Genomic DNA, 25778 nt, shown 5'->3' with positions numbered 1-25778 from the left:
TGTCAAATTTATAGAAATCCATTATTGTACATAGTAAGTTTTTTTCAGGGTCCCAACATAATCTCTTCAGAAGAAAGTACTGTACATGATGCTAGTATTTTCCCATATTTTCTAGATACTGTACTAGTACTTTGTGTAAAATGCCATCAAAAAGTCAGTTAAGTTTTATTCTTTCTCACCTGTCTTTCTGTCTCCTTTCACTTTCAAAAGGTTGCCATGTTAGAAAAAATATTTTGCCCTGCCATGCTGTTTATTGATGTGGTAAATAAAAAGTTTATGAAAATATCATTAAATCTGTCATTTATTATTTTTAATATTCAGTAATGGTCATGTCTCACCTCTAGTCTTCTCTGTCTTAATTTCAGGTTTCCACCATATGTTGTAGATAGTTCAGGAAGTTAACTCAACCAAGCAGTCTTTGGGTTTCAGCTAAATACTGTTTAGAATACCAGAATAGGGAGGATGGTGTAGGTTTAAGTTTTTTAGATTGATACATATGTACCAACAAGACAGTGTACATCACTGTCACAACGACATTTGTTTTCATTCAAAGGTTTTATGGTTTTTCCTATAATACCTGGTGGGCCGGTCTCTAGTCAAAGTGCCCGGGCTGATTTTTTGTCCCAGTCCAGCCCTGATCATGAGAGATGTCATGCTTTGACTCTTACTTTGTTAAAGTAATTTTGAAGCAGAAAAAATGTTCAAAAAATGTTCTTACAAATTTAACAAATTAAAATGGTTAAGCACTGTATTCTCTGTTGATTCTTGAACTTAGCGTTTCAGTGTTTTAGTTTTCCAATATACAAACTTTTTTGCAAGTGTCTGACATTAAATAGAAGAGACAGCACATCTGAATCCTAAAAATTAATAATCAGATGAACTGACACTAAACATATGTGGTAGTTGTGGTCATTTGGGTCAGGTGGAAGCCTCTGTGTTCTTTTTGGATATTTTTATTAGGTGGCAGAGGAAAAATGTTTAACACATTCTCTGCATGCTGGAGCTGAAAGTGCAATAGAATCACAAGAGTGTATTAATCCCCTAAGGAAATGCTGTGGTTACAGTTGCTCCAAGACAATAGAAGCAGTAAAAGGCTGAACAAAATTAAATAAAACAATATATTACACAGTTACAAAATATAACAAATAGCTCTAATATATACACATAGCTCAATTATAAATGTCCAAAATATTACAGAGGTGAAATATATGTCATTGGCATTTTATGCTAAACTAAAAAAAAATGTTATTTTCACTGCAGCAGAAGTGTGTCATTCTTCTGCTACTTCTTATCTCTGGGAATGTTAAACCAAATCCTGGTCCTGATACTCCAGAGTTTAACACCTGCTGATTTTAAATTTAGATCAGGTCTTAGATTTTTTTCAACTGAATGTAGGTAGCTTACGTTCCAAGATGGATATGCTTCGTGTATGGGCACATTGGACTGATGTAGATGTTATTGTTTCAGATGATAAATCTATTACAAGTAGGGTTATAAGTATTGATGGGTATAATGTATATAGGACTAAACCTAAAGAGGCGGAGGTACTGCAATATTTGTCAGAAGCAAGTTCCTTGTAAATGCTAGTGCCATTGTCACTAGCTGGTCATAAGGTGTTACCCAGTCAGCCGTGCCAACCACAACCCTGGCAATGTGTGTCTGCTTCAAACAGTGTTACCAGCTTCTCAGTAAGGAAAATCGGTACTTTCCGAAAAGTCATTAAAAGTGGCTAAATGACGTCATGGACTAATTTGCAGAATTCGTCAGATTATGTAAACTGTAGGAGAGAGAGTAATAATATATTTAGTTGCAGGGTGTGCATCATTGGTTTTGCCCAGCGGGATTTGTGGGATGTCTTCGTTGTCATGGCTACCGAGGACCGCTTGGATCAAGCTGGCCATGAATGGTTATGAATGGGTTCAGTTTATCCTTTCTCCATTGTCCAGTGCCATTTCTATAGCACGTTTAAAGGCGACACAGCTGACCAAAGGGCTTTACAAGTTAGCTCATGCACACATATAAAATTGAATGAAATGAAATTTGATTTATTAGCTTTAATCTTTTAACTTTATGTACACTGCATCATCATCATTGCATCAAGCAGCAAAAATGAAATCTTTTATGTGGCAATGCCGGCTCCTGTACTGTACTCCTGTAAATCCCAATCAACAGCTGTAACCCTATTTATACAATTTTCATGTATTTTCTTAGTGGCTCCTTGGTGGAGGAGACACCCATCCTCAGGGCTTCCAAAGCTAGTATACTCTTACTGCTGGTCCCAAGCCTGGCCAAGAAGGTCACACTGCTCTTGCTCTTGACGAAGGCGGTCGCACTTTTCTCCTCTCCTCCTCTCCCTTAGCTTCCCTGCTTAGCCTCTTATGTCCTTGTCTAGTCTCGTGTTTTTTGTATTACTTTTCCCTGGAACACTCTCACAGTCTGTTCTCTAAAACCTAAAAGAAGAATTATGGATTGGATCAACTGGTCCTTAAATGCAATTGACACCCCTTTCTCAACGAGAAGTTTGGGCTTGGGTGAGCCTGAGTGCTGAAGATATCTACCTATTCGGAACAATGGTAACAGGGTTCTGGCTGATCGGAGCTGGCTTGGCTCTGACTTATCGAAGAATTAAGGAAGCGGAACCGGCTGTTCAAACCTCCACAAGGCTGCCCGCTGGGATTGAAACGATGGGAAGAGGTGTGAGTTTCTCAAAATGGGCTCATTGAGTGCAGCACGGATAAGATCTTGGAAAGGCTACGGCTGCTGTGAATACTCAGAATAAGATCTCTGAGTGCAGACTGGATTACATCTCGGAAGGGCTAGCTCGGAATAACATCTCTGAGCGCAAATTGGATGACATCTCGAGGAGGCACACTGTCGTGAGTTCTCAGAATCGGCTCCTTGAGCACAAGAATGACAACATCACAGAACACAAGTATGGCGAAGCTCGCGGCTCTCCAACGGGAGATTGAGAGACCAGTGTTGGACTGTAGAACTGCTTTGAAATTCATATGAGCTGTTTGCACTAAAGTAAAAAGCACCATCACTTCATGCGGATACCCTCTCGGCGCCAGCTGCAGTCGCAAGGCTGGAGCCGAACAAAAACACCCTGGTAACGACTGTGTTTAGACTGTTCCTTCCCATTCCATGCAAGGCCACCTGGGTTGGCTGGAAGACTGTTTACTTAGCCTAGCAGGGCGAAGGACACTGTCTCAGCTGAACTCTGGACACGCACACACCCCCCCCCCCCCCTTTCCAAACGCCTTCGACGCTTATTCCCTTCCGATGCTGACTGTGGATCAAGGAGACCAGTGCACAGGCTGCAGGCCCAGATGTACTGTCTAAATCGGCTGTCTCTCACCCTTTACCCACCCCTGTTGCTTGTCATGTGTTTCTTTGGTGTATTAAGAGTTTTTTCAAGTGCTATGTGCAAAGGTATTTTTTTCTGGTCTCAAACTGATCTCCCTGTTGGAGCTCAGTCTGGGGGGAGTTATTTTTTTCTCCTTATCTTTCCTCATGTGGTGCATTTTCCATTGTTATACCTCTCTAACCTGTCTTCCCCATGTGATGTTTTGTGTAATGTATGTATGGTCGGAGGGTAAGATGGCGCCGCCATTGCGTGCAATAGGTCCTCAGCCTTATGAAATTTCCCCTTGTGGGACTAATAAAGGTATATCAAATCAAATCATATGATGTAAAAATGTGTGTGAATTCATCTGCTGAGATTCCCTCCTCGGGAAAATAAGGGAAGAGACAAAAATATCAGATACTTTAGTTTTTGTTTTCTCTTTTTAATCAAACATAACTCAGTAGCGCTCCATTTTCACCTAATGTTAATGTACAGTAAGTACTAATTGTGGGCTAGCAGAATCAAGGTGATGACTAAGTAACATTTTGTAAATTACAGAGTAGCTCTTAATTCCACAGAGCTAGGTGATCAGCTATTTGGCACAGCTGACAGATTTCTTTCAGCTAATTGACCTGTTGGAGTCGTGGTTCAATAAGTCGTCCGTTTGTGAGAAGAGTCAATTTCATCAAGCAGCAGCTCATTAGCTGACTGGCTGGTTAACTGTGTCAGTAACGGAGCCAAACTCCTCCTTGAGCAGTTTGAACACGTTGTCCGAGAACTCGTCTCTCGGCCTGCCCATGCCGTTCAGCTGCACCGGCAGGAGGTCGGGGTGGTGTGGGATGTAAGAGGACGGGCAGTGCAGCTCATTTAGAGTAAACCAGAAGGTGTCCGGATCCACCTGGATTAAGTGTCGGAACACACTGTGCAGGAAAGGGAAAGAAACATGGGAACGGGATTAGTTCTGAGCTGTGTGTTGCTTTGTACGTAATATCTATTGTATGGAAAACACCTTCCTATAATCCAAAGTGACAGACTGAAAGAGTTTTGCTGGCTTTAACATGCGGACCAACAGTTTAACTATAAGCTCATTAACTCAACACTGCCTTTCTCTGCAGGTTTGTCTTTTAAATCACCTCCAAGCAGGAAAATACTTAAGTATATTAAACCATGTGTTTTACTTGTGGCTGCTATGTTGCTACCCAAACACTTAGATCAATAATTCAGAATGATGTGAGTTATTAAAGGCTGCTTGCATACTGCATTCTGAGCTATTTATTTGCTTTTTTTTTTATTCACAACTTCCATCTGTCCTTTACATTACTGTAGCTCTCACAGTGCACACTTTTTGCATCAGCTGCCAGTGTAAAGGTGAATTGAGTTCCCTTTCAGATTCATACACACAGTATTGGGAGATCACAGCCCTACATGTCCTGAAGACACTTCTATTCACGCCTGTAAGGCAACTGACCTGTGATGATATGCCACATATAAACTTGTCATCACAGTCATTCCTCACTGTTTATGCTCTTTACCTGGCTAGGAACACTTTTGCCAAGTTGGGATTGCTAGCTATTGTAAGTTAGCTCTGTTGTGTGCCAACCTGAAGTTAGCTAAACCAAAGGGCTTTACAAGTTAGCTCATGCACACATATAAAATTGAATGAAATGAAATTTGATTTATTAGCTTTAATCTTTTAACTTTATGTACACTGCATCATCATCATAGCATCAAGCAGCAAAAATGAAATCTTTTATGTGGCAATGCCGGCTCCTGTACTGTACTCCTGTAAATCCCAATCAACAGCTGTAACCATATTTATACAATTTTCATGTATTTTCTTAGTGGCTCCTTGGTGGAGGAGACACCCATCCTCAGGGCTTCCAAAACTGCTCCTGTTGGTTTTAGCCACAACTGCTGAACTCCATCTGCGTATTTCTGGAAGTTCCTTTCTCAAGGGACAAAATGAGTGAGGGTGATATTTAAATCAGGCCCACAAACTGATTTACTAAAGTTTGCAGTAAAGGGTTAAAAGTCTTATATTACAGGTAATATATTTTAAAGTCACAAATACTGGTGTCTTTACCCAGAACATGCAGGAACCTGATTATTCCTGAGGTATTCCATTCTCAGGTCCCATGTTCCTCTCCTTCAGGGAAAAAAAAGCTATAGCCACAGTGCTTTGTTTCATATTCAGTGTTCAGAGACAATGAATGACTCCTGAAGTCATATTTTGTTGTGTAACACCCAGCACCTCTCCAAATATGATGTTGAGCATTCAATTTAAATTCAGATTTTACTGATAAATCATGTCACGTGGCTGTTAATGACCAACATGGCAATACAATGTCAACTGGATGGTACAGTTTTCATTTATGGCATTCTGTCTGTGTGTAACACTCAAACACATTAGTAACTAAATGAAGGATTTAGTTACTTTCCAAGACTACAGCGGTCCTTAATAAAGACTTACCTTAAACAGGCTTCTTGCAGTCTGATGGGTTGTCTGGAGCTCAGGTAGGGTAGACAGGCTTCACAAACCACATCTAGGTCTGCTTCAGCTGAGAAAACCAAACACAGGACATTTTTACTATATTTTATTCATATAACAATTGTAATACTTTTATCTTTTATCCAGAAATTACAACACAAATCAACTTGTAAAAGAAAATAAAAAAGATTAAAAAAAATAAAATGGAACAAAGCCAAGTTAATTTCACGGATTAATCACAGCAGCAGAATACAGTTTGAGCTCAGTGTCTGGTCTTTGGGTGGATCACTCCCTGCAAATATGTTACTCATGAAACTCCAGGAGCACACAGGTTGATGCTGGGGTGGTGGATGGGCTGAAACAGCAGGCAGTGGTGCAGCAGGATGTGAGGAAAGTGGGGCACGTTACATGTGCAGCTCCAGGCTTCACTACATACATGGTTACTGTTGTGAGTGCTTCTTTTCTGATTATGTCCAGTGCATGTACATAATGACACTTCTATATCGAAAAGAACAAAACCTTTAAAGATATGATCCTGTTCCAAAAATATGGGATAAAGATAAGAAGGGAGGAGGGAAAGAAGAGGAACTAGGAAAAAATATGAAAGAGTATAAAAAGTAGACCAATCCTGGACTTTACCTCTGCTAACTCCTAATGAGTTCAGTAAAACTACTGAGGTGGTTAAGGGAGGATTTCACAGCAGTTTTGAGAGGTCAGAACGTTAAAGCTTACCAACAATAATTCTGCCTGTCCAGGTGAGCATTTATTCTTGAAATTGCCCAATGCCACTACATACCACCTCTCCCTCACCACTGCTGGTTAATCTTCTGTTTGTTTGTTTTTTGTTTGTTTGTTTTTGCTTTGCTTTGTTTTATTCTTTGCTTCGAGCCCTGTGTACAGGAGCTGTATGCAAAAATATATTTTGTTAAAAGGGTTGGCGTAATAAGCAAATGCTTCAGCCAATACCTTTTGATTAGCCTTGTCTCATGCTTTCTTGCTTTGTGGTAGATCTTTGTTCTGTATTAATTGAGATATTTGAATGCTAATCAATAAAAAAATCAAATCAAATCAAACCCACTGTGAACTGAAGCCACAGACCACACTGAAACCGACTTCACAAAATAATCACAAAGAGCATCTCAAACACACATCGTGTATCGTGCCTGTTTATCTGCACACTATACTGTATGAGAGAGTTTGCAGTACAGAAAGTGCCGCAAGCAATTTTAAAGGAACAGTTTCACAAACAACCTGATTTCTTAGAAAATGAAACAATTGTCTTTACACTGCAGTCCTTGTCACTGTTAGATGTAACGCTGTCTCTGGAAAGGCTGCAGACAGCTCTGGTGTGACATTCGTGATGTTCACTCTCTCACACAGTTCACCTCCACACTGCGCAGGTGACCAAAAATTACACAAGCAGCTCATAATTGCATAATTGGTAATGTAATGGCAGAAGCCTGCAGGCCTTGAATATTTTCAACATGCTAATGGAAGTATGTTGAGCACAAAGTAAACAAAATAACAACAACTTCTCTGAGCTTATCAATTAAAGGGCTTCGCATTCGCTGATTGAACAATCACGTTTCTCAGTTGGGTATAAGAAGAGCTGTGTGTGCAGTTTGGACCTGAGCAGCATCCTGCTGGCACAGCTGGCTGTGGTCCGTATCATCAAAGTCATGTTTAAAATATGTTGAATGACAGAGCTGCCACAGTGAAGAGGCATTTTTAGTAATAACATCACTGTCATGCGTTTAGGATGTCAAACTGTTTCACTGTTTAAGGTTTGTATAATAAAACAGAGATGCCCTGATTTATGCTGGGACACCAATGGTTGATTGACCAGACTGCCACCTGGTGGTGAAGGAGCTTCAATAAATTCTTTGGCTTTTTCTGAGGACTCATCTCCCCACACGCAGCTTTAATGTCAAATTAGGCTAACAACCTAATTTGTTCACCTTAGTATAGAGACATCTTCTGTACTAAAGTACAGACACAAACTTGTATTGCTGTTGTCTCACTCACAGGAAGAAAGCTGACTATAACTCATTTATTTATAAATAATAAAGTTGTTTCCTACAAGAAAGTTACAGCCCTGTGATCAAATAGGCTTCAATAAGATAGATAACATGTATTTACCCAAAATAAATATGGGATCAAAACAGCACAGAGAAAAAGTAAAAAGAAAAAGTAAAGTATTGAACAGGGGGCATTTAACAGTAGGCCAAACAAATCCTGGTAGCTCTTTGCTCTCATTGTGTTCAGTTAAATATTACAGCTGAAAAGAGGTTAGATAAAGATAAGATAAGATAAGAGGTCATCTATCTTCAATGTATTTTTACATAAATAGGCTTCATGTTGCACCAATCTCCATAAAGTGAGGCATCATACTAAGAATAGTTGTCTTGCTCTGATTTGCCCATGTTGTGGCTGCTTTGATCATTGCCAGATCCCAGGTACAGTTCTACAGGATGATGCACTATGTTGTGTCTTGGTGAAACTGTGCTGTTTGTGAGCACTGTGTCTCTATTATCTTACCCAGATCCAGTCTCTGGCACAGTGAGCCCAGCCCCTGCAATACAGCCAGCTGCAGTTTGTAGGCCAGGGTGTGTGTGTAGACAGGCCCAGCCTTGGCGCTGATCGGAGCCTGCTGTGCCAGAGAGGCGCTCAGCTTGGGCAGAACCTCTTTAGAAACCCTCCTCCTCAGAAAGTCCCCACATGTTTCACCCAGCACGCACAGCACCTGGCATGAAATGTACAAAAACGTAATGTACAAAAGCAGCAAGCTGTCAAAATTCAATAAAATCTTCCCGTTGTGTACTCCTGGATGAATTGTAGTATTTACAAAACTCGTATATATCCAACCGCTGATGAAACAATTTCCCAGCAGCAGCTCTGAGTGAATAAATGACTGTTTACAGACTTAACGTGTTTGAATTTGTCAGTTCATCAATGAAAATATGAATAACAAATTCAAAAATAGTCCAGCTGATGACAGGAGCTGACGAGTACCCCGATTTACACCAACAAGCAGCCTCTAAGAAGGCATCCACACGGTGATTTTTCTGTGCTGATAGAAGAAATGTTAGTTTAAAGAGTCTTCACATTACAACCCAAAAAAGTAAATAATAGAACTATTTCTGAATGAAATAAGCCTGTTGTTGGGCAGCATCTTTCATTCTTTCACTATTAAGAGTTTAAAAAACTAAAGACGACTCAAATTTTCATTCACATAATGAAAAGAGAGGTTTGTTTTACTTACCCTGAAGGCTCTGAGGACTGCTAAAGGGTCATCAGTTGTGAGTCTCTGCAGGAGTGCTGGCCAGCAGCGATGAGCCATAGGCAGCAGTTCATTTTCCCTCTCACTCAGCACCTGAACGCACAACTCCAGCACGTCCAGTACCTAAAGACAAAGACGCACAACACACCTAACAATTATCTCTGTTTTGATCCTGATTATATGTGAGCTGAAACTAATTACTGAGGTCTTCATTGAGAGCCCAAACTCCTGAGCAGGCACAACTTCAGCACAGACTTATTTCTGTTTCACTCCTGGACCAGACTGAATGTTTTTCCTTGATGAGCATTACACCAGTGAACAGTCCTCCACACAGTTCTGACAGGATGAACTGTACCAACGCTGGTGGTCCTACCTTCACAAGAATGATTATTTTTGTTATTAGTCCAACAGTTGACTCTACATAAAACTACTGATACAGTACCTTGAGTCGGAGCCTGAGGCTGGGATCAGACAGCAGATGAATGCAGCGCTCCATAACATCCTTAGCGATGCTGAGGTGGGAGGGAAGCTCTGCTTTCACATCAGGACTACCAGTATCTTCAACATCCTCACACTCAAGGGGAAGGACCTCTGCAATGGAGCACATGTACAGTTAGACCGCCAGTTTAGCAGTGAGGTTCAGATTTCTATGACTCTTAATTACAATGATCCATCTCCTCTACACTCTGAATCTAAAATAATCACCACTACAACCTATAGCTTATATTCCACTGGCCCTTAGACAGACCTATTACCTCGGTCTTCGGTGTCATCATCCTCTATTCCAATGCCCTCTGCCAGTTCTTTCTGTTTACAATAATTCAGCAGGAATTGGCGAATGCTGAGGTCTTCCCGGTCACTGGAGCTTTGCCTGTAGCTGGCAGACTTACTGGTCCTGCTACAAGTGGAAGGAAACCACCTCGCTAAAGGAAAAACAAGACAACAATATGAGCATAGGTTTGGTTACAATAAAATAAGTCAGCTGATCAAATCAGTGTGACACAAACACTGATGTTTTTTGGAAAGAGCCATTAGTGACATTTAATTTACATATTTTTACTGTGAGGGCTTGTAACCTATAGTGCCGCTGTATAAATATTATTATGACTATGTAGCAGAAAACGACTCAGCATTTAAACCATCATGATGTATTAAATGTTTTCAAAGATTCTGATAATTTGATAACAAGCAAAGTTATTTATCCTGAAGTGTACTCATTGATAGAAACTTTGAAAGGCTCTGCAGAAAACATGAGTTACATTTTCTTCCTTGTCCTCTTTGACTCCCAGCATACGTGAGACTCAAGCTGACATCACTGTTGAAATCTTACCCAGTGCCTTCATGAGTGCGTGCAGTGCGGAGCAGAAAAGAGCAGCTGTGCGCTCGTAGCTGAGATCCAGAGCCGTCAGCACATCCTGAACGATGTCCCCTACCAGCGGCAGCAGGCTGCAGTCAGAGTGAGTTAACATAACTGTCAACACCCGTGGAGCCTGGCCAACAAGACAGGATTATAATGAAATACAGTACAAGCTCAGGGCATCACAGGCTTAAACAGACAAAGGAGGAAATCGGGTAAACCCTCCAGCAGTCATTTCTGTGTCCATTTTGGGCTAAAAACAAAAACACGTCATAACTACCTGTGGATGCTGGCTGAGCCTCTGAAGGTTGAGTGAAATGTCATTAAGCAGGTAGTCAGAGTTCTCATTGATCAGTTCCTTGAGGGAAGCGTATCCACAGGCCTTACTGATGTCCCACATGGAGCTCAGTGCCGCCTGGCTGACCAGCAGCGTCTCCTCACCAGCTTTCTCCAGCACAGGATACAGCGAGGTCATCAACAAGGGACGGAAATCGCGGCCCAGCGCCTGAGCACAGCAGGCGATGCCCTCGAGTTGGATGCACAGCTGCCAGATGTTGCTGTTGAGCTGGTGGATCGTGGATGCAGATGTTGATGATGAAGGAACCACTTGGAGAGAGCTTGTATTTGAGTTGCCGGCATCACTGTTGGATATGGAGAGGAGTCTGGATGGACTGAGCAGCTACGCAAGGAGACAAAACACATGTTAATGCACTGCTTTCTAACCACTTTTACACATGTACTGCAGACCTGAGGTTTTCTAGATATTATCCATGCACGTGAGAACACAAATGTCTGACACAGTTAGATTAGACGTTAAACAGCCTTTAGCCTTCCTGCTCCCGAGTAAAAGCCTGTATTATATCTGACTGTGCTCATGTGGGGATAGCACAGATTAGCCTTGCTCAAAGTCAAGAGTGGGGCCAATTTAGGATCTTCACTCAAATCAAAATACAAGGGAAACTGATGTATTTCCTTACATAAGCAAAAACCACACAGGCTGTTATAAAATGCTCATCCTACGCACTCATATGTAAAGTGTTAAAATCAATGTGTGGCCCACCTGCCACTAAGAGACAATCTTGAATAAAAGAGCAGTAAACTTAATAATAATAATGATAATTATTATCATTACAATGACTTTATTTATGCAGCACTCTCCTCCAGGCTTAAAACGTGTTTGTGGGACCACCAACAGCCTTTGATTAGATGATCTCAGTCTGCAAGAGGGAGCAGGGGGTTCAAAAAGATCAGACATGTAGGCAGGAGCGTCACGACTCACAGCGTTAAAAGTCAGTGAAATGAAATCAATTCTAAAACGTAATGGAAGCCAGAGTAAAGAGAACAAAACCAGTCTAATGTGTTCTCTTTTTCTATTTAAGTCAGAGTAATGAGTAAAATCATAAACTAATAATTTCCTAGTACCAGTTTTGATTCACATTTTATATAAATACATCAATTAATAGATAATAAATAAATATAAGTTAAGTATATAGCTTTGAGCTCTAATAGAATTATTACAGCCCAGCTGCAGTACCTTTGTAGCCCACCAGGGGGCCCCAGCCCACACTTTGGGAATCACTGTTGTTTATAAATGTCCTGTGAATTCTCAGCTATAGAGGAAGTAGCATGCATGATCTCTCCAATCGAACTATCGACATCTTTTACTGAGCCCGTCTATGCAGGCAGCTTGTTTGTCTCAAACAGAGTCATTCTGTTTCTTTGTGTAAAAGATTTTTTATAAGGATGAAAAAGCATTCAACATCTTACCATGTGTTTTAGTAAGAAAGCTAGGTTCATGCTGCACTCCATTTATGACCCAGTTTGACTTGAGTGCAGAAACAGAAAGCGCCTCTATAGGGGTCAAAAATTCCTCCTGACAAACATGTATGCTGACAGAGTGAAACTGCAAGTTTATCTACTAACTAACAGAAAGCTGCCAGAGGTGTATGGCCTCTGTTCGGTGGAGGCTTGCAGATATTTTCTCGTGCTCCAAAAATCCAGCCTTGATACTTCAGATTAGCTACTTCAAATCTCGCAGCAGCTTTGACTTCTGCTCAGTCTGCTGAGAAATCAGTGTGAAAAGAGGCGTGGATACGTGAGCTGGTAAAGCCCAGAGCCCACGTGATTTAAAAAAAAGTTTGTGCAGAAGTAAACGAAGAGTCCCTGACACTCCCAGACGTGTGAAGCCAGACCATCACAAAGACATTATTTCACTTCTTTGTGTCTTTGGAGTTGTAAAGTGTTTTTGTGCATGTAGAACAGCAAAACATGGTAACAGGCTGCTGGAACCAGAACTGGCCAAATATATATCCGCTGATCGCTCCTCACTCTGTACAATAAAGCCCTTGCAACACCCAAAAATGTGCCCTCTATTCCTTGCCTATGTTTACACCCCCTCATATAAGATATGAGGGGTGTTGTTTATGTTTTCAGTCTTCAGTTAAATTAGTCTAAACCAGGTTTTACTGCTTAGATTTATTTTGTAGAATCTATGTACAAACAGCTCTGCTGTTTGTACAACTGGATGTGCATTTTGCACATTTCTTTGTAATCATCTCTACAGGAGATGAGTCAGTATACTACTTGTCAGGAACTCCACTTAGAGGCAAGATGAAGTTAATAAATGATATACTATGTGTGGAAATGCTTGATGAATGATGCCCCAGGACTGAAATATCCTCACCTGCTGATCCTGTCGGTCTCTATCCGTCTCCTCGCTGACTGTAATCAAATGCCAGTTGTTCAGGCTGGTGTATTCCTCAATGATAGAAACAGCTGCTGCTTTAATATCTTCCTGGGTGGCAGGGCTTTCACGAACTTTGGTCTCCAAACCCTGACTCTGGTCTGCCACAGCGATACCTGCTGCACCTCTAACTGTCTCATTTAACACCATGGCAGCCTGCTTTCTGTACACTGAAGACTGGCAGTACAAGTCCAGCAGATGATCGGTCAGCAGGTAGATATTACCATAATAACCTAAAGACAAATAAACGTTATCTGTGAGAGCTAAAGAAATGAGCCAGCTACAACCCACGAGTATTTATACCAGCTGTCGTTGTTTTTAGAGGATAACTGCTTTAAATTCATTTGAAATCACAATGGAAAAGGCACAATGATGATAAAAAATAGGAGTGGCTAACTGAGTCCAAGTCAAAGAGCAATTATACCTAATGTGCGACAGATCTCCATGAGCACAGAGAAGATTTTCTCATCTGTGAAGTAGAGAAAATGCTTCCTCTGTGTGTGAGTGGTGTAGGAATCATGGGAGCCGGTGCTCGTCTCTACGGCAGCAGCGTAACTCCTCTCCTCCACAATGCGAACATCCATCACATCGAGTTCCAGCACCTGTAAAGCATGCAGAAGCTTTAGGAAATTTAACGGGGTTAGGAAATCTAAAAACATTCAAGATTGGACCTTAAAGCAGCCGCACTACAGACTACAAAATACTAATGCCAAGGTGCCCTGTATTTCTACACAAAATAAGACATATATCATTTTGGTTTTGTACGTGAACATTGACAAGTCAAATACTATATTTTGGGCTGCAGTCTTGAAGAGACTACATTTAAAAATATTATTTTTTGCATTAATAACCAGGTCACCAACAACGATGAGTCTGAATACAGAGAGGGGGTACAACACCTGGTGGACTGAACCTTCAGAAGACTAAAGAGATGGTTGTTAACTTCAGGAAGAGCTCAACGACCCACACCCCACTGCAAATCAACAGATCTGCTGTTGAGATGGTCAACAGCGTAAAGTTCCTGGGAGTGCACATATGATGGCCTTTCTTGGAACCTGAACACCAAACTGAAGAAGGCCAGTCCCCTCCTCCCATCCTCACATCATTCTACCAGGGAAACACTGAAAGTGTCCTCTGCTGCTACATTGCTATCTGGTATGGGAACTGCACTTTTGCTGAAAAGACGTCTCTGCAGCGGATAGTGAGGACAGCAGAGACGATCATTGGAGGCCCTCTCCCACCCATCTCCCAACTCTACGACACACACATCATCCGACGTGCGAACAGCATGGTGAAGGACACTTTCCACCCCTCATATGCTCTATTCTCCCTGATTCCATCTGGCAGACGGTTGCGCTGCAAAACCGTAACCACCAGACACTGCAAGCAGTCAGAGCCCTCAACTCAATACAACCAAAGAACTGACATACACAAACTCACCAAAAGACTCAAAAACAACAAAAACTTCCACAAATCCACTACAAATTGGACCTTATTTGCACACTCATTCACATAGTTACTGTACACATCTAAATTATACTATATTTGTACATGTCTTCGTTCTTATATTGAATTGAAATTGTATTAAAGAGTCAAGAATAATCCTTATTATTATTGTTATTAAATAAATGGTTGTATAACAAAACTTTATATCACTTAAAACTAGGGAAAAAAATAGTTGTTCTTTGTGGTAAAGTGTTGAGGATCATTCAGTAAACTGACAGCCTGAGGAAGTAGAGAAAATGAGGAAAGAAGGAAACTGCTTAATGTTTTATATTTCTGTATACTGACAGATGGCAGCATGGTGAACAGACTGGCTGAGATGGGAATTGCCTTTTAGTGTCCTCTGGGCTGTGCAGACACCTCCCTGATATCATTGCTCTTTGGTAGATGGGAAAAATGTAAAAGAAAAACTCACTGTGAGTAGCTACAACAGCACATTTGTTAGAATTTGACGAATGAAATGTCTAAATATTAAAGAGTATTAAGGGAGATGGGATCAAATAAGTGTAAACTTCTTTCTACTCTTTTTCGACTATATAAATTGCGTGGATTATTTAGATATAGAGATATTTGTGGCAACTCGATTTCTCTCACTTTACTTTTTTATGTCTACTATGCTCATTTACAGATCGTCAGACACACATGTCTGAGCTGTCCGACACACACAGATCACATTACATGTGCATGTGGGGTTTGAAGTACTTTTATGTATAGATGAGATAACACCTTATCACATCATCATCAAAAGTGAGCAAAAAAGCTTATGTGTGTTCTTTGTTTTTGTGTGTGTGTTGGTGCATGCTCAACAAGACACAAATTGCTGTACAGATCTCTAAATCTATCTATCTATCTATATATATATATATATATATATATATATATATATATGATAAAAGTGTACTTTTTATTTAAATCCATGGCTGTTGTTGCATAATAACATCAAAAGCAGTGTAACCTTATTGTTACATTACCTGCATTAAGGCTTTGGAAATCCTCTCCAGATGTGCAGCCGAGTTGAGCACCACAGAGACAAGCGGTCCTAAGATTTTTAAGTAGCCCAAAAACACATTGAGAACAAAGAGCTTCTTCTGGTCATCAGAGGTCCTCATCAGTCTGGGTAGGGAGGTGGCCAAAGAGTGGAGATTCTCAGATAAGATGTCAGTGAAGGTCTGAGTGCCACTGCTGCCGCTGCACCTCTGATTCCTCTGGGATACCTCCCTGAGAGCAACTTCACACCTAGAGGAGAAAATAGCAGCATTAGTAAACATCTTGTATCCATTAATTATGATTCATTTCTTCCTTTTCTTTATAAAAAATATCAATCAAATCAAACCTCTCTCTGACTCTAGGTTCCACATCATTGATTGCCCCCACCAGTGCTTCTAGTAGTGATCCTACACAATCAGTCAGTGAGCGACTGCATTTGGCCAGCAGGTGATCGGCCAACTCCACCATTGCCACTCTAACCCTCCAGTGCTGGTGCGCTGAAGTGCATGAGATTATCTTCTTGAGCAGGACAGACAGCTTCCCTGCCGTGTTCTTCACCCACTCCGGTGTCCGAAGGACTATGAGCTGTCCGATCCTCCCCAGGTCTGCAGAGGGAGTCTTATAGGACTCAGTGGACTGGAGCTGGACATCCTCCATGACAAGCTCCACAGTCCTGGACCAAACCTGACAACAGGTGATCACATAATCAGATCACTGCAGTGCATTTGTACTATGATATTGTCAAATTTTCCTTTAGTTCTGGAAAAACTATACAAGCCCTCTTTATGCTCTGTAAATGAAAGGTTTAGATCAACTGAATCATTCAACAAATCAAACAATCACATAATAATTTTTTTAATATACGGTTTATTAAATGTTCAAGTCAGTTAACAAGGTAAATGTTCACTTGCGAACTATGAAATTGCATGAGATCATCGATTACATATGATGACTATCGTCTAATAAAGTGTTAAGCCATTATTGTGCTGTTGTTGTAAATCTGATTAACAAACATGTGGTACCTTGATGGCCCGGACTGTGACTGCATGGCCTTGCCTCAAATCTCCTGTAATGATCCTGGCCGTAGCCATGGTGATTCCAGGTAAAAATGATGCCATGGCGCTGCCTACAGAGCATCGCTCCTCTGATGATGGGACTACGTGTTCCTGGGTGCAGTCACACTGCAGAGTCAAAGCCTGGAGGCACTTCAAGGCTGCTGTCTGTATATCTCGAGATTTCTCCTTCTCTCCCAAAGCCAGCAGCAGTGAAACGGCAGCACCCAGCCCAGGCAGCATAATCGGTTCAAAGAGTTTGAACACTATATCACCATAAGCAGCATGAAGCAGGGCATCCAGGCACCTCAGAACAGCTGATTTTAGCTCCTCTGACGTATCTGCAGGCTTCCCGGGATCAGCTGAAGAGGACAGGCACAGGCAAAGCTCGGAAAAGAGGTCGTGGAGGGTTTCCCAGCTGTGGATGCAAGTGTTCTCCAAAACATAGCTTACTGCCTCGGTCACAGACTGGACCAGCTGCTCCTTCTTAGCCCCGGGGACTTTAAGGACAAATCGAAGAGGGAATAGGACGTACTCCTGAAGCTGCTGCAACGTGGCATCGTTGACTTCTTTTAACTGGCCTTTGAGTGTCTCCACATTAACCACTGTGGGCTCTCGGGTAAGCAGGACACAGGCTGGGCGCAAGTAGGCAAAAGCAATCTTTGGATCGCTTATTTGAGACATGGCTGGAGGCATCACTGCAGGGGCGCTTAGGTGACGGAGAATGGCTAGAAATGCAGAACACGAGGGTAAGTGCTGTAAGCAGCCGGGAAGCTGTCTGTGCTGCTCAAGAAGATATAATTTTATTGATTTATTTTGTTACTTTGTCTTTGTGATTGAATATGATTTGGTTAGCTGGTAACTTTGAAGGCCTATATTTACAGGTTAATTACATAAAAACCTACTTCTACAGTATGATCACAGGTACAGACTTTGTATATAAATGGCATTACAATGCTTTACATCTTACTGTCAATAAAAGAATCCATCCGAATTTGCATGCACCAGCATCACTGATAGTTATGATGTTTTGTGTTGCCAAACACTAGCGTTGGTCCCTTGCATCCGTTAGTACAACTATAACACTTTTGGAAGACTTGTTTGCTTCATGTAGATCTTAGGATACGGAATACAAACTTAACAAGAGCATGTCGAAGAAGACGAGTCTACCATGTAGCTGAACTACAGCATGCGGACAGCATCCAGCTTCTAAAGCACCACTGCGGTACCAGCGTCAGTATCAACACGGCCTACCTTCACATTGTTAGGTTTAAGTGGAGCCCCCTTCCGTGAAAGCGACTGGAAATGCTTGCCTTTACAATGAAAAATTAGATTTTTACAGACAGATGAAGCTGTACCGATAACCAGCATCATGAGTGCGCCAACGACGCACATGTTTGACGTAAACTAAGGCTTCCGACTTTGGGTCTTTGTCTTCAAAATAAAACAGAATTTTCTTCCTATGATAGAAACCCTATAAAATGTGTAATAAAAACATCGGGGAATTTATAGAATTTTTTTTATGAGAAAGACGTTTGCTACAGAGAAATTCCCATTTTTAAGCTTGTTCTGACAATTTTTAGCTCTCGAAACGGTTTGACGCTTAACGATGTTAGCTTTATTTTGAAAGTAGAGTATTCCCAAAGGAAGTCCGTTCATTTAAGCGAGCTTGACTACCGATCGGACGTCAGACTCATACATATAGGCATATGTTTGCCGGTGCTGCACAATTCTAGTATCTGTATTTAGTTATTTGAACTAAACATATTTTGAATACAGAAGATTTTGTTGGGGCTGTCATTTTCTGTCGCTGTGGTGGACATGAGACAGCTACCCTAATTACAAAGGTAATACAAGTGTTGTAAAAGTTAGCTTAAAGACGGCTAACAGCTAAAACAGTCTGTGATGATGTTACAGACATGATTATTTTGCTACGTTAAATCCTTTGACAAATGTTAGGGTACCTTGTAACACACCAAAACACACAGTCGATGCTCTTATTACAATGAAATCACATCTTTTAGATGTGGTTCTGTTGTCTACCTCAGACCTTTACCAACATTCACGAAGCTATGCTTCCTCTTTGTCCTGTTGTCACTCAAATATCTGGAAATTTCTTCTCTTGCTATAAATAGGTGGCCTATAAAGTGTGACTTTCGAAATGATCTTTCTTCTTATATCTAGATTCCCCTTTTATCTTTTGCATCTTGTTTTTTTTTCGCAAGGGGATAAGCTGCCGGTTCCTGCCCTGGCTCGTACCTAGGGACAGCATGGATGAAGAACCCCTTGAGGCAGCCATCGCTGCCTATGGTGCCCAGTTGCAGCAGGTGGAGACAGCCCTGTCTGCCGGCCTGGACCCCACCCAGCACTCAGACCTGCTCAAACTGAAAGAAGATCTCTGTCAGCTGATAGAGCTCACTGAGGCCAGCCTGGTGTCTGTCAGAAAAAGTCAGCTGCTTGCAAGCCTCGAGGAAAGTAGCGGACTGCAAGTGAATGCATCAGAAGCAGCTACTGATGCAAACGGTGGACTTGATGCTGAGTTTGCTGCTTTCTACTCTGAACTTGGGGAGTCTTCGGGTAATAGCTCAGATTCCAAAGAGAGGACTAAGGAGGGGGGCGGGGGGGAGGTGGATTATGAAGAGGAAGAGGAAGAAGAAGAAGAGGACAAGGAAGAAGAAGATGCACTAAGTGGTACCAAAGTAAGAGCCCCCTATCGGACAACATGGGGAACATTGGAGTATCACAATGCCATGGTAGTGGGGGCAGAACCGCCAGATGGAGATGAGGCACAAGTGCGAGTGCTCTACATCTACCCCACCCAGAAGTCTATGAAACCCTGCCCGTTCTACTTGGAGGATAAATGTCGCTTTCAGGATAACTGCAGGTAAATTATCACTTTCACTGAGGTGACCATAAATTACCGACAGCGTGATGTAAATTCGGGGCTTCTGTCAGTTCAGTCCCTTACAAGATTATTGTATCATCTACTTGGATCTCAGATCTGTACACACAGAGAGTTATATTTGGTGTTTTTTCACTATCAAAGGTTTTCTCACGGTGAGGTGGTCTATGTGTCGGAGCTCAGAGAGTTCCTAGACTCTGATCTCAGTAATCTGGAAGAAGGTTCATCTTGCTTGGCTCGTCATGAGGACGGTATCTGGCACCCAGGCAAAATAAAAGGTATTCTGTTCACAGAGTGGTTGTAATGTAAGCACAAAAAAAGTATGAAGAAGTATAAAGAAATAACTCAAAGCCTTCCTCTCACTTTAGAAATTGACAGCGGTTTCTACACTGTAAAGTTTGACTCGCTGCTGCTGAAAGATGCCGTGGTCGAGGCCGACGGCGTTATCCCACCTTTAAGGGAAGATGACCCGCTCTCATCAGAGTCCGACTCAGATGACATCGGTGATGGAGATGATGCTATGGGATATGCAAAAGGTGTGTTTACATTTTGTAAGAAAAAACAAATCAGCCACAACATCAGAAAATATAATCTTTAAGTCTGCCTGCCAATAAAAAAGGCAATGGGGTTCAGAGGCACTCACTTAAAAAAAGAAAATGAAGAGGCTGCATGGTGTCGTGATTTCTCTTGGCAAGTGAACGATCACCTGCTCGATTCACCTTTGGGGTTTTGTCAGTAAAACTGTGGTAACTCCTTCTGACAAACAAACAGCTGAAAGTAGCTTATGTTAAAAAAAAGTTTCATGTCAGGACATCATAGAGAACGATGTTAGTAAAAATGTATCTGTCACATTGGGCCAGTTATTAATATGAAGAAGGGTTTTCTTGACTTGAAAAAAAAACTGACTGTGTCTACTCTGATTTTTACTTGTTGTGCAACAGTTATAGACTCTGCTGTGGAACCCACTGAAACATCAAGCAGTGCTAATTTTGGTGGCTGGGAGGCGCATACCAGAGGCATTGGATCCAAGCTCATGCTCAAAATGGGCTACGAATATGGAAAAGGTGAGTGCAAACAGTGCACAACACAGCGCTGAGGCTCAGAAGTCACAATGTCCACTGCTGGCATGCTGTTTAAAAATCAGCTAACCTAACTCTTTGCAGTCATTTTGTTTTATTTTTAATTCTTGAGTTTTAAAAATAGGACAAAACATACATTTAAGACACTTTCAGAAACAAGAAAAAGTAGCACCAAGATTAGGAGAGGTTGTGATGGTGTGTGATTAGTGTAAGACAGTGGTGTTTGGGTGAAGCAGTTAGACGCGAGAGGGCAGTAAGGTGCACTTTAAAATCATATACAATGCATCACAGCTCAAAAGTGTGTCATCTAACAATAGACACACAAATGTGTATGCTTAAATTTGTGCTTTGTCCAGTTTTATTTTCACATTGCTCTGTACATGATTGTATGTTTGTCACGTTAACAAAACAAGTTTTCATATTAACTTAAAGTGGTTTGTGGTATATTCACACCAGACAAATGTCTATCCAAAATAAAATCAAGTCAAGTCAGATGTTTTTGTATAGCACATTTAAAAGACATAGATTGGTCTTCAAGTTTGAGTTGAAGATTTCCAATCAGACCTACTTTGTTTTTTGGTTTGTGTGGGAGGGGTGGGTTGTTTATTAGGGAAAAGCTTAGATATTACAAACAGCCTCTTCCATGATTTTCTTCCTACTTTTGTCATACAAAAGAGGGAGAGCAAGTACCAAAAATAGAGATAACTAATTAAATAACATTGATTAATTATTATTAAAGGAATGAAAGACAAAAAACAAAAATGTTCCCAGTATCTTTTGGTTCTTCCAACTACTAAACTAACATTAAGTTACATACTGGCTAACTGGTGTCTTAGTTAACATATTCAGAATGAATACAAATGCATTTTCACTGCACAGTGAATCCTAATAAAAATCTATGTATACAGATGTAAGAAGCGCATTACACTGTGTTCTTCTTCACTCACTGTCTTTTATGTTTTCAGGCTTGGGAAAGCTCCAGGAGGGCAGAGTGGAGCCAGTAACGGCGGTGGTACTGCCCAAAGGAAAGTCTCTGGATCAGTGTGCTGAGTTCACCCAGAGACGCACCCAGAGCAAGGCTGCCAAGGATGGCGCACAAACAGGCCGCCCAAAGCGGCGCAGAAAGCCTCGGGTTGCTACCAGAGGGGGCCAGACCGTTTTTGACTTTCTCAACCACAAGCTTGGAGGCAAGACCGCTCATCCTCCCGAGGGGGGTGCTGTTGCGCCATCAGCGGCAACCGGAGTGGAGGCTTACCGGGGAGGAAAAAGCACCAAGAGGAGTCTGAACGTGAGGCTGTTCCAGGCTGCCGAGAGGGTGTCCCAGACCGAGAGGGAGATCCAGAAGCTGAGCGAGTCACTCAGCAGACAGGCAGGCAGGTCAGTACTGGGGTCAGTGCACAGTCTTCATTAGCTGTACTGCAACCTTAGCCAATTGTTTCTCCACAGAGCCTCAGCAGCTGCTGTCACATTAGAAACCATTGCATATATTGCTCTGCTTACACAATACAACAGTCTATTGTGAGATATGAAGCATGTGGAACTTGAGTTGCTATAATGTTCCTGACAGTTAAAGTGGCAATTAATGTGAGTTCACAAAGAAGGACTGTGGGAGTTGCGCGAAAATGTAAATAAGGTGTGAAGTTGCGAGGTTAGACACATGGTTCTGTGGCCAACGCAGCTAAATTCAGTTTGACTCATCATCTCGTCTCAATTCCTAATCTGTCTGGGTTTTTATTTATTTATTTTTATGTGTGCAAAGGGACCCATCCATAGTGAAGCAGTTGGAGGAGAAACTGTCAGCAGCCCGCCGGCTGTTGGTCCAGCAGAAAGCCCAGGAGCTGTCCATCCAGAGAGAGAACAAGAAGGCCGACACACACAAGAAGATGACTGAGTTCTGAGCTCAGTTGTCTCTCAAAGACATGGAGGATAAAGGAAAGCACCGTGAGCCTGAAATGAACTTTTGCTCCCGACCTTATGTCAGGTTTTTTTTTTTTTGCTACACTGTATTTGAAGACTCTTGTTTTTTTTCCAGTCGTTTCTCACCGCCGTCTCTTGATGCAGAGTGAATCCGCTGCTCTTCATTTATTTTTAAGCGCTGGCGCATTATCCGCTCAGCATTGATGTTTTTTTGATTTTCAGCTGCACAGGTCTCAATAATGTTCAAAAATATTTTTCATTTTTAATGAACTTTTGTTTTCCTAGCTGTATTTTTCTTTACCCGAACTGAAAAAAGAAAAATATATAGCTTGTTTGGAGAACCTATTGTGTGCCTTCCTTTGTTCTTAACCGCGCACACCTGAGCTCCACTGTAAACTGAATGGACTGTGTAACAGAATTTGTAATGTGCTCCCATTGTTAGGCTTCTCTGGCAGAGGTTTCGATCGCTCTGGCCGAGCACCGCTCCAGTGGTTGGTGCCGTATATTTGAACTTTCATACTTTTAAAATTACATCCTCAGGAGTTGGAAGACCTTTGCAGAGTTTTGAAGTTACGCCCACGCCTCTTACGGCTCGTACACACCATCTTTGAAGTTGCAATCGTAACCTTTCTGTTAAATAATGAATTTGGAGAGCAGCCTGCCTGCTCATAAAGTCTGACACACATTGTCTGTGGGGTTGGGTGGTGGCTACGTGAAGTAAAAGGTTGGAGTCGTGGTGCTGGGCAACCGTAGATCAGGCCTTCGTCCTTTTATAAGCGACTTCAAAACTGATGTGGCGAGGCATAATAACGCTATTACTTCAATTTATAAACACCTCCATTTAACATCTCAAATGAGTCCAGTGAGGTTTAGTGTGAGTCGGAGACCATGACAGACAACTAGATGAACTGGTGAGCAATCATATCGTCCCTGAAGGAAGACAGATTGTACAACCACGGTAAAGCAGTAACAGCTGCAGTGAGATACAGTGTAAGCCTGTGCACGGGGGTCTACTGGAGAAGGCGGGAAAGCCACAGAGGCAGAACTCCTAAACCTTCTTCTCTCCGTACCCTGAGGGAAGCCCCCGCTTGCACCTCGGTCTGTTGAGTGACAGCACTTTGACTGCTGATGACTGCAGGGGTGACGCTGAATTCGCTGATCATGGGCTAAATGCACTATGTGTGTTGATTTAATAGGATCCCTTGAGGGTCTGTGCTTCACGCTTTACCCCATTTATGAGGGTCCAGTTAGTGCCCAGCTAGAGGCAGATTCACTGCGTGTCCTACTGTGGGTGTGCTGTCTGCATGGTTGGGTGTATGAGTGCACCACACACTCCCACAGACACTCGTGCCATAAGAATTTGCTGGGGCAGTCTTTAACTGCACTTCGCGGAGCCTCACGATTATGTGAGGTGAAATTACTTCTATTACTGTATGTTACTTGTGTTCATATTATATAGGTAACACATTACTCTGCTCATTTTTATTTGCTTTTGACTTTTTAAAAGAGTGTTACTCTGAACATGTAGATCAGCTGAGCTTTCTAATGTTTTTGTTTAATACTCCTGAGAAAAGTGTGTTTTTATGCCCTATTCATTAGGTTTCACAATCACTGTCACAAATATTGTAAATATTTTCTTATGTACAGTCATATACAGGGTAGGAAATAAAAACATATGGTGCAGGTGGATGTCATTCTAGCACAGACAGGTTTATTGGCACACATCTTACAGATTAAAAAAAGAAGAAGAGCCCAATGTTATAAAAGTATAAGGTTATTATCAGATATCTGGTTCAGTCTCTTACAGTGAACCTCACGCATGAATACAAATGTCTCACTTTCTTTGTGATGAATATTGCTGAAAACTGTGAACTGATTCAGTTATCTAGCAAACTATTTCGTGCCTGAACTGACAGAATAGATTATTAAAGTCATGCTAACTGTCTCAGTGTTCCAGTTTTTACACTTAGTGGTGTTCCTGAGCTAATAGGCTTTGAAAAGGTGCAAGTAAAATCCTGCCAAGGGCTAGAGACCCCTGCACCTGCTCTGGCTGATCTTAAAGCCCCAGAGCTGGGCTCCAACCTGTGGTCTCACCTCCAGCTGACCCTCCAGCTTGAGGCTGATTTGTTTCATTAACACGGAGGAAATGAAATAGGACTTCCAGTATTAAGTAAATAGTCAAAACTGCTTCGATATAAAAGCCACTGTCTGACCGCAGTGTTTATGGTAATCTGTCTGACTTTATCTTTGTAAGTTTTACGTCTGAACATGACCATGAAACCTGCATTGTATTCATTCAGGTTACTTTAAAGGTAGAGTTCTTCTTGCTCTGGTTTACAGTCATTATAGAAATGCTTTAATGGCTGAGTTTGCCAGTGATGTTCTGACTGCTTCCCTAACAGGCGCAGCCAGTTGGCATTGAATCTTGGATGCAGATGCTGTTCCCTTGTGAAGATTTTGGCTCAATATACTAGTTTTCGAATCGTGAGTTTTACTTGAGATGAAAGTGACTTTGTGAAAATCTCTCTAGGATGCTTTTAATGCTCCCAGAGAAGCACGAGTGACTCCCAAAGCACTTAATGCATACTGTTTAAATACAAAATATTCTCATCTGACACAAATACACTGTAATCATGAAAACATGACTCTTCACATATGCGGCACTCTGTTCTATACATTGAAGCCCTTGCTATCTACCTTGTATGCACACTTATTACCAATTAACAGTTAACAAGTTTTCTTTTTACAATTTTGTATGATGCATGAAATTGACATGTTTTTCCATCAGTTTACACTTAATAACACATCAATGACTCACACGAAGGTATTTGGAATATTGTCTCAGAACTGAGTCTTCTTGCTAAATCAATTTTAGCTTTGGATGGGATGTGAGGACTCTGTCCCATTCTCCTGAAACATCCATTTAAACTCTGTCAGTCTGGATGGGAACCATCCTTGAGCTGGCATCTGCAGGTGGCATACTGACGTTAAGTCTCGTCTTTGGTTGGGCCACTCAAGTGGCAGCATTGTGCTGAAACCACACTTGGACTTCATTTCAGTGTCATGTTGAAAGGTGAACCTTCATCCCAGTTTCAGGTTGCTGGACTCTGGAGACTCTGTTCTT

The 25778-nt window shown here is 41.6% G+C and overlaps 2 protein-coding genes across 3 annotated transcripts; one reads left to right on the top strand and one right to left on the bottom strand.

The window, feature by feature from the left end:
- Positions 1 to 3453: 3453 nt before the first annotated feature.
- LOC146495016 (TELO2-interacting protein 1 homolog) lies at positions 3454 to 18168 on the bottom strand. 2 transcript variants are annotated; one of them, XM_085147322.1, is made up of 14 exons: positions 18011 to 18168; positions 16727 to 17484; positions 16051 to 16388; positions 15689 to 15953; positions 13639 to 13816; positions 13155 to 13447; positions 10752 to 11150; positions 10445 to 10604; positions 9870 to 10037; positions 9557 to 9705; positions 9097 to 9237; positions 8373 to 8577; positions 5817 to 5904; positions 3454 to 4266 (listed from the first exon to the last, which is right to left on the bottom strand). In XM_085147322.1, exons 2-14 carry the CDS (start codon positions 17450 to 17452, stop codon positions 4047 to 4049), a joined length of 3330 nt encoding a protein of 1109 aa, XP_085003448.1. In that variant the 5' UTR covers positions 17453 to 17484; positions 18011 to 18168; the 3' UTR covers positions 3454 to 4046. The 2 variants fall into 2 exon arrangements, with proteins under 2 accessions (XP_085003448.1, XP_085003449.1); XM_085147323.1 differs by lacking the exon at positions 18011 to 18168 and having other exon boundaries at positions 16727 to 18004.
- Positions 18169 to 18407: 239 nt separating this feature from the next.
- zgpat (zinc finger, CCCH-type with G patch domain) lies at positions 18408 to 24599 on the top strand. The gene is made up of 7 exons (XM_085147326.1): positions 18408 to 18603; positions 18982 to 19640; positions 19803 to 19936; positions 20027 to 20194; positions 20600 to 20722; positions 21703 to 22114; positions 22497 to 24599. The coding sequence occupies exons 2-7, from the start codon at positions 19027 to 19029 to the stop codon at positions 22633 to 22635; spliced, it is 1590 nt and encodes a 529-aa protein (XP_085003452.1). The 5' UTR covers positions 18408 to 18603; positions 18982 to 19026; the 3' UTR covers positions 22636 to 24599.
- The last annotated feature ends 1179 nt before the right edge of the window (positions 24600 to 25778 follow it).

Source organism: Neolamprologus multifasciatus, chromosome 20 (assembly GCF_963576455.1).
Source record: "Neolamprologus multifasciatus chromosome 20, fNeoMul1.2, whole genome shotgun sequence".
In the NCBI taxonomy this organism is placed as follows: Eukaryota; Metazoa; Chordata; class Actinopteri; order Cichliformes; family Cichlidae; genus Neolamprologus; species Neolamprologus multifasciatus.
The sequence above is the reverse complement of the archived record's forward strand: the minus strand, read 5'-3'. Positions and strand labels throughout refer to the sequence as shown.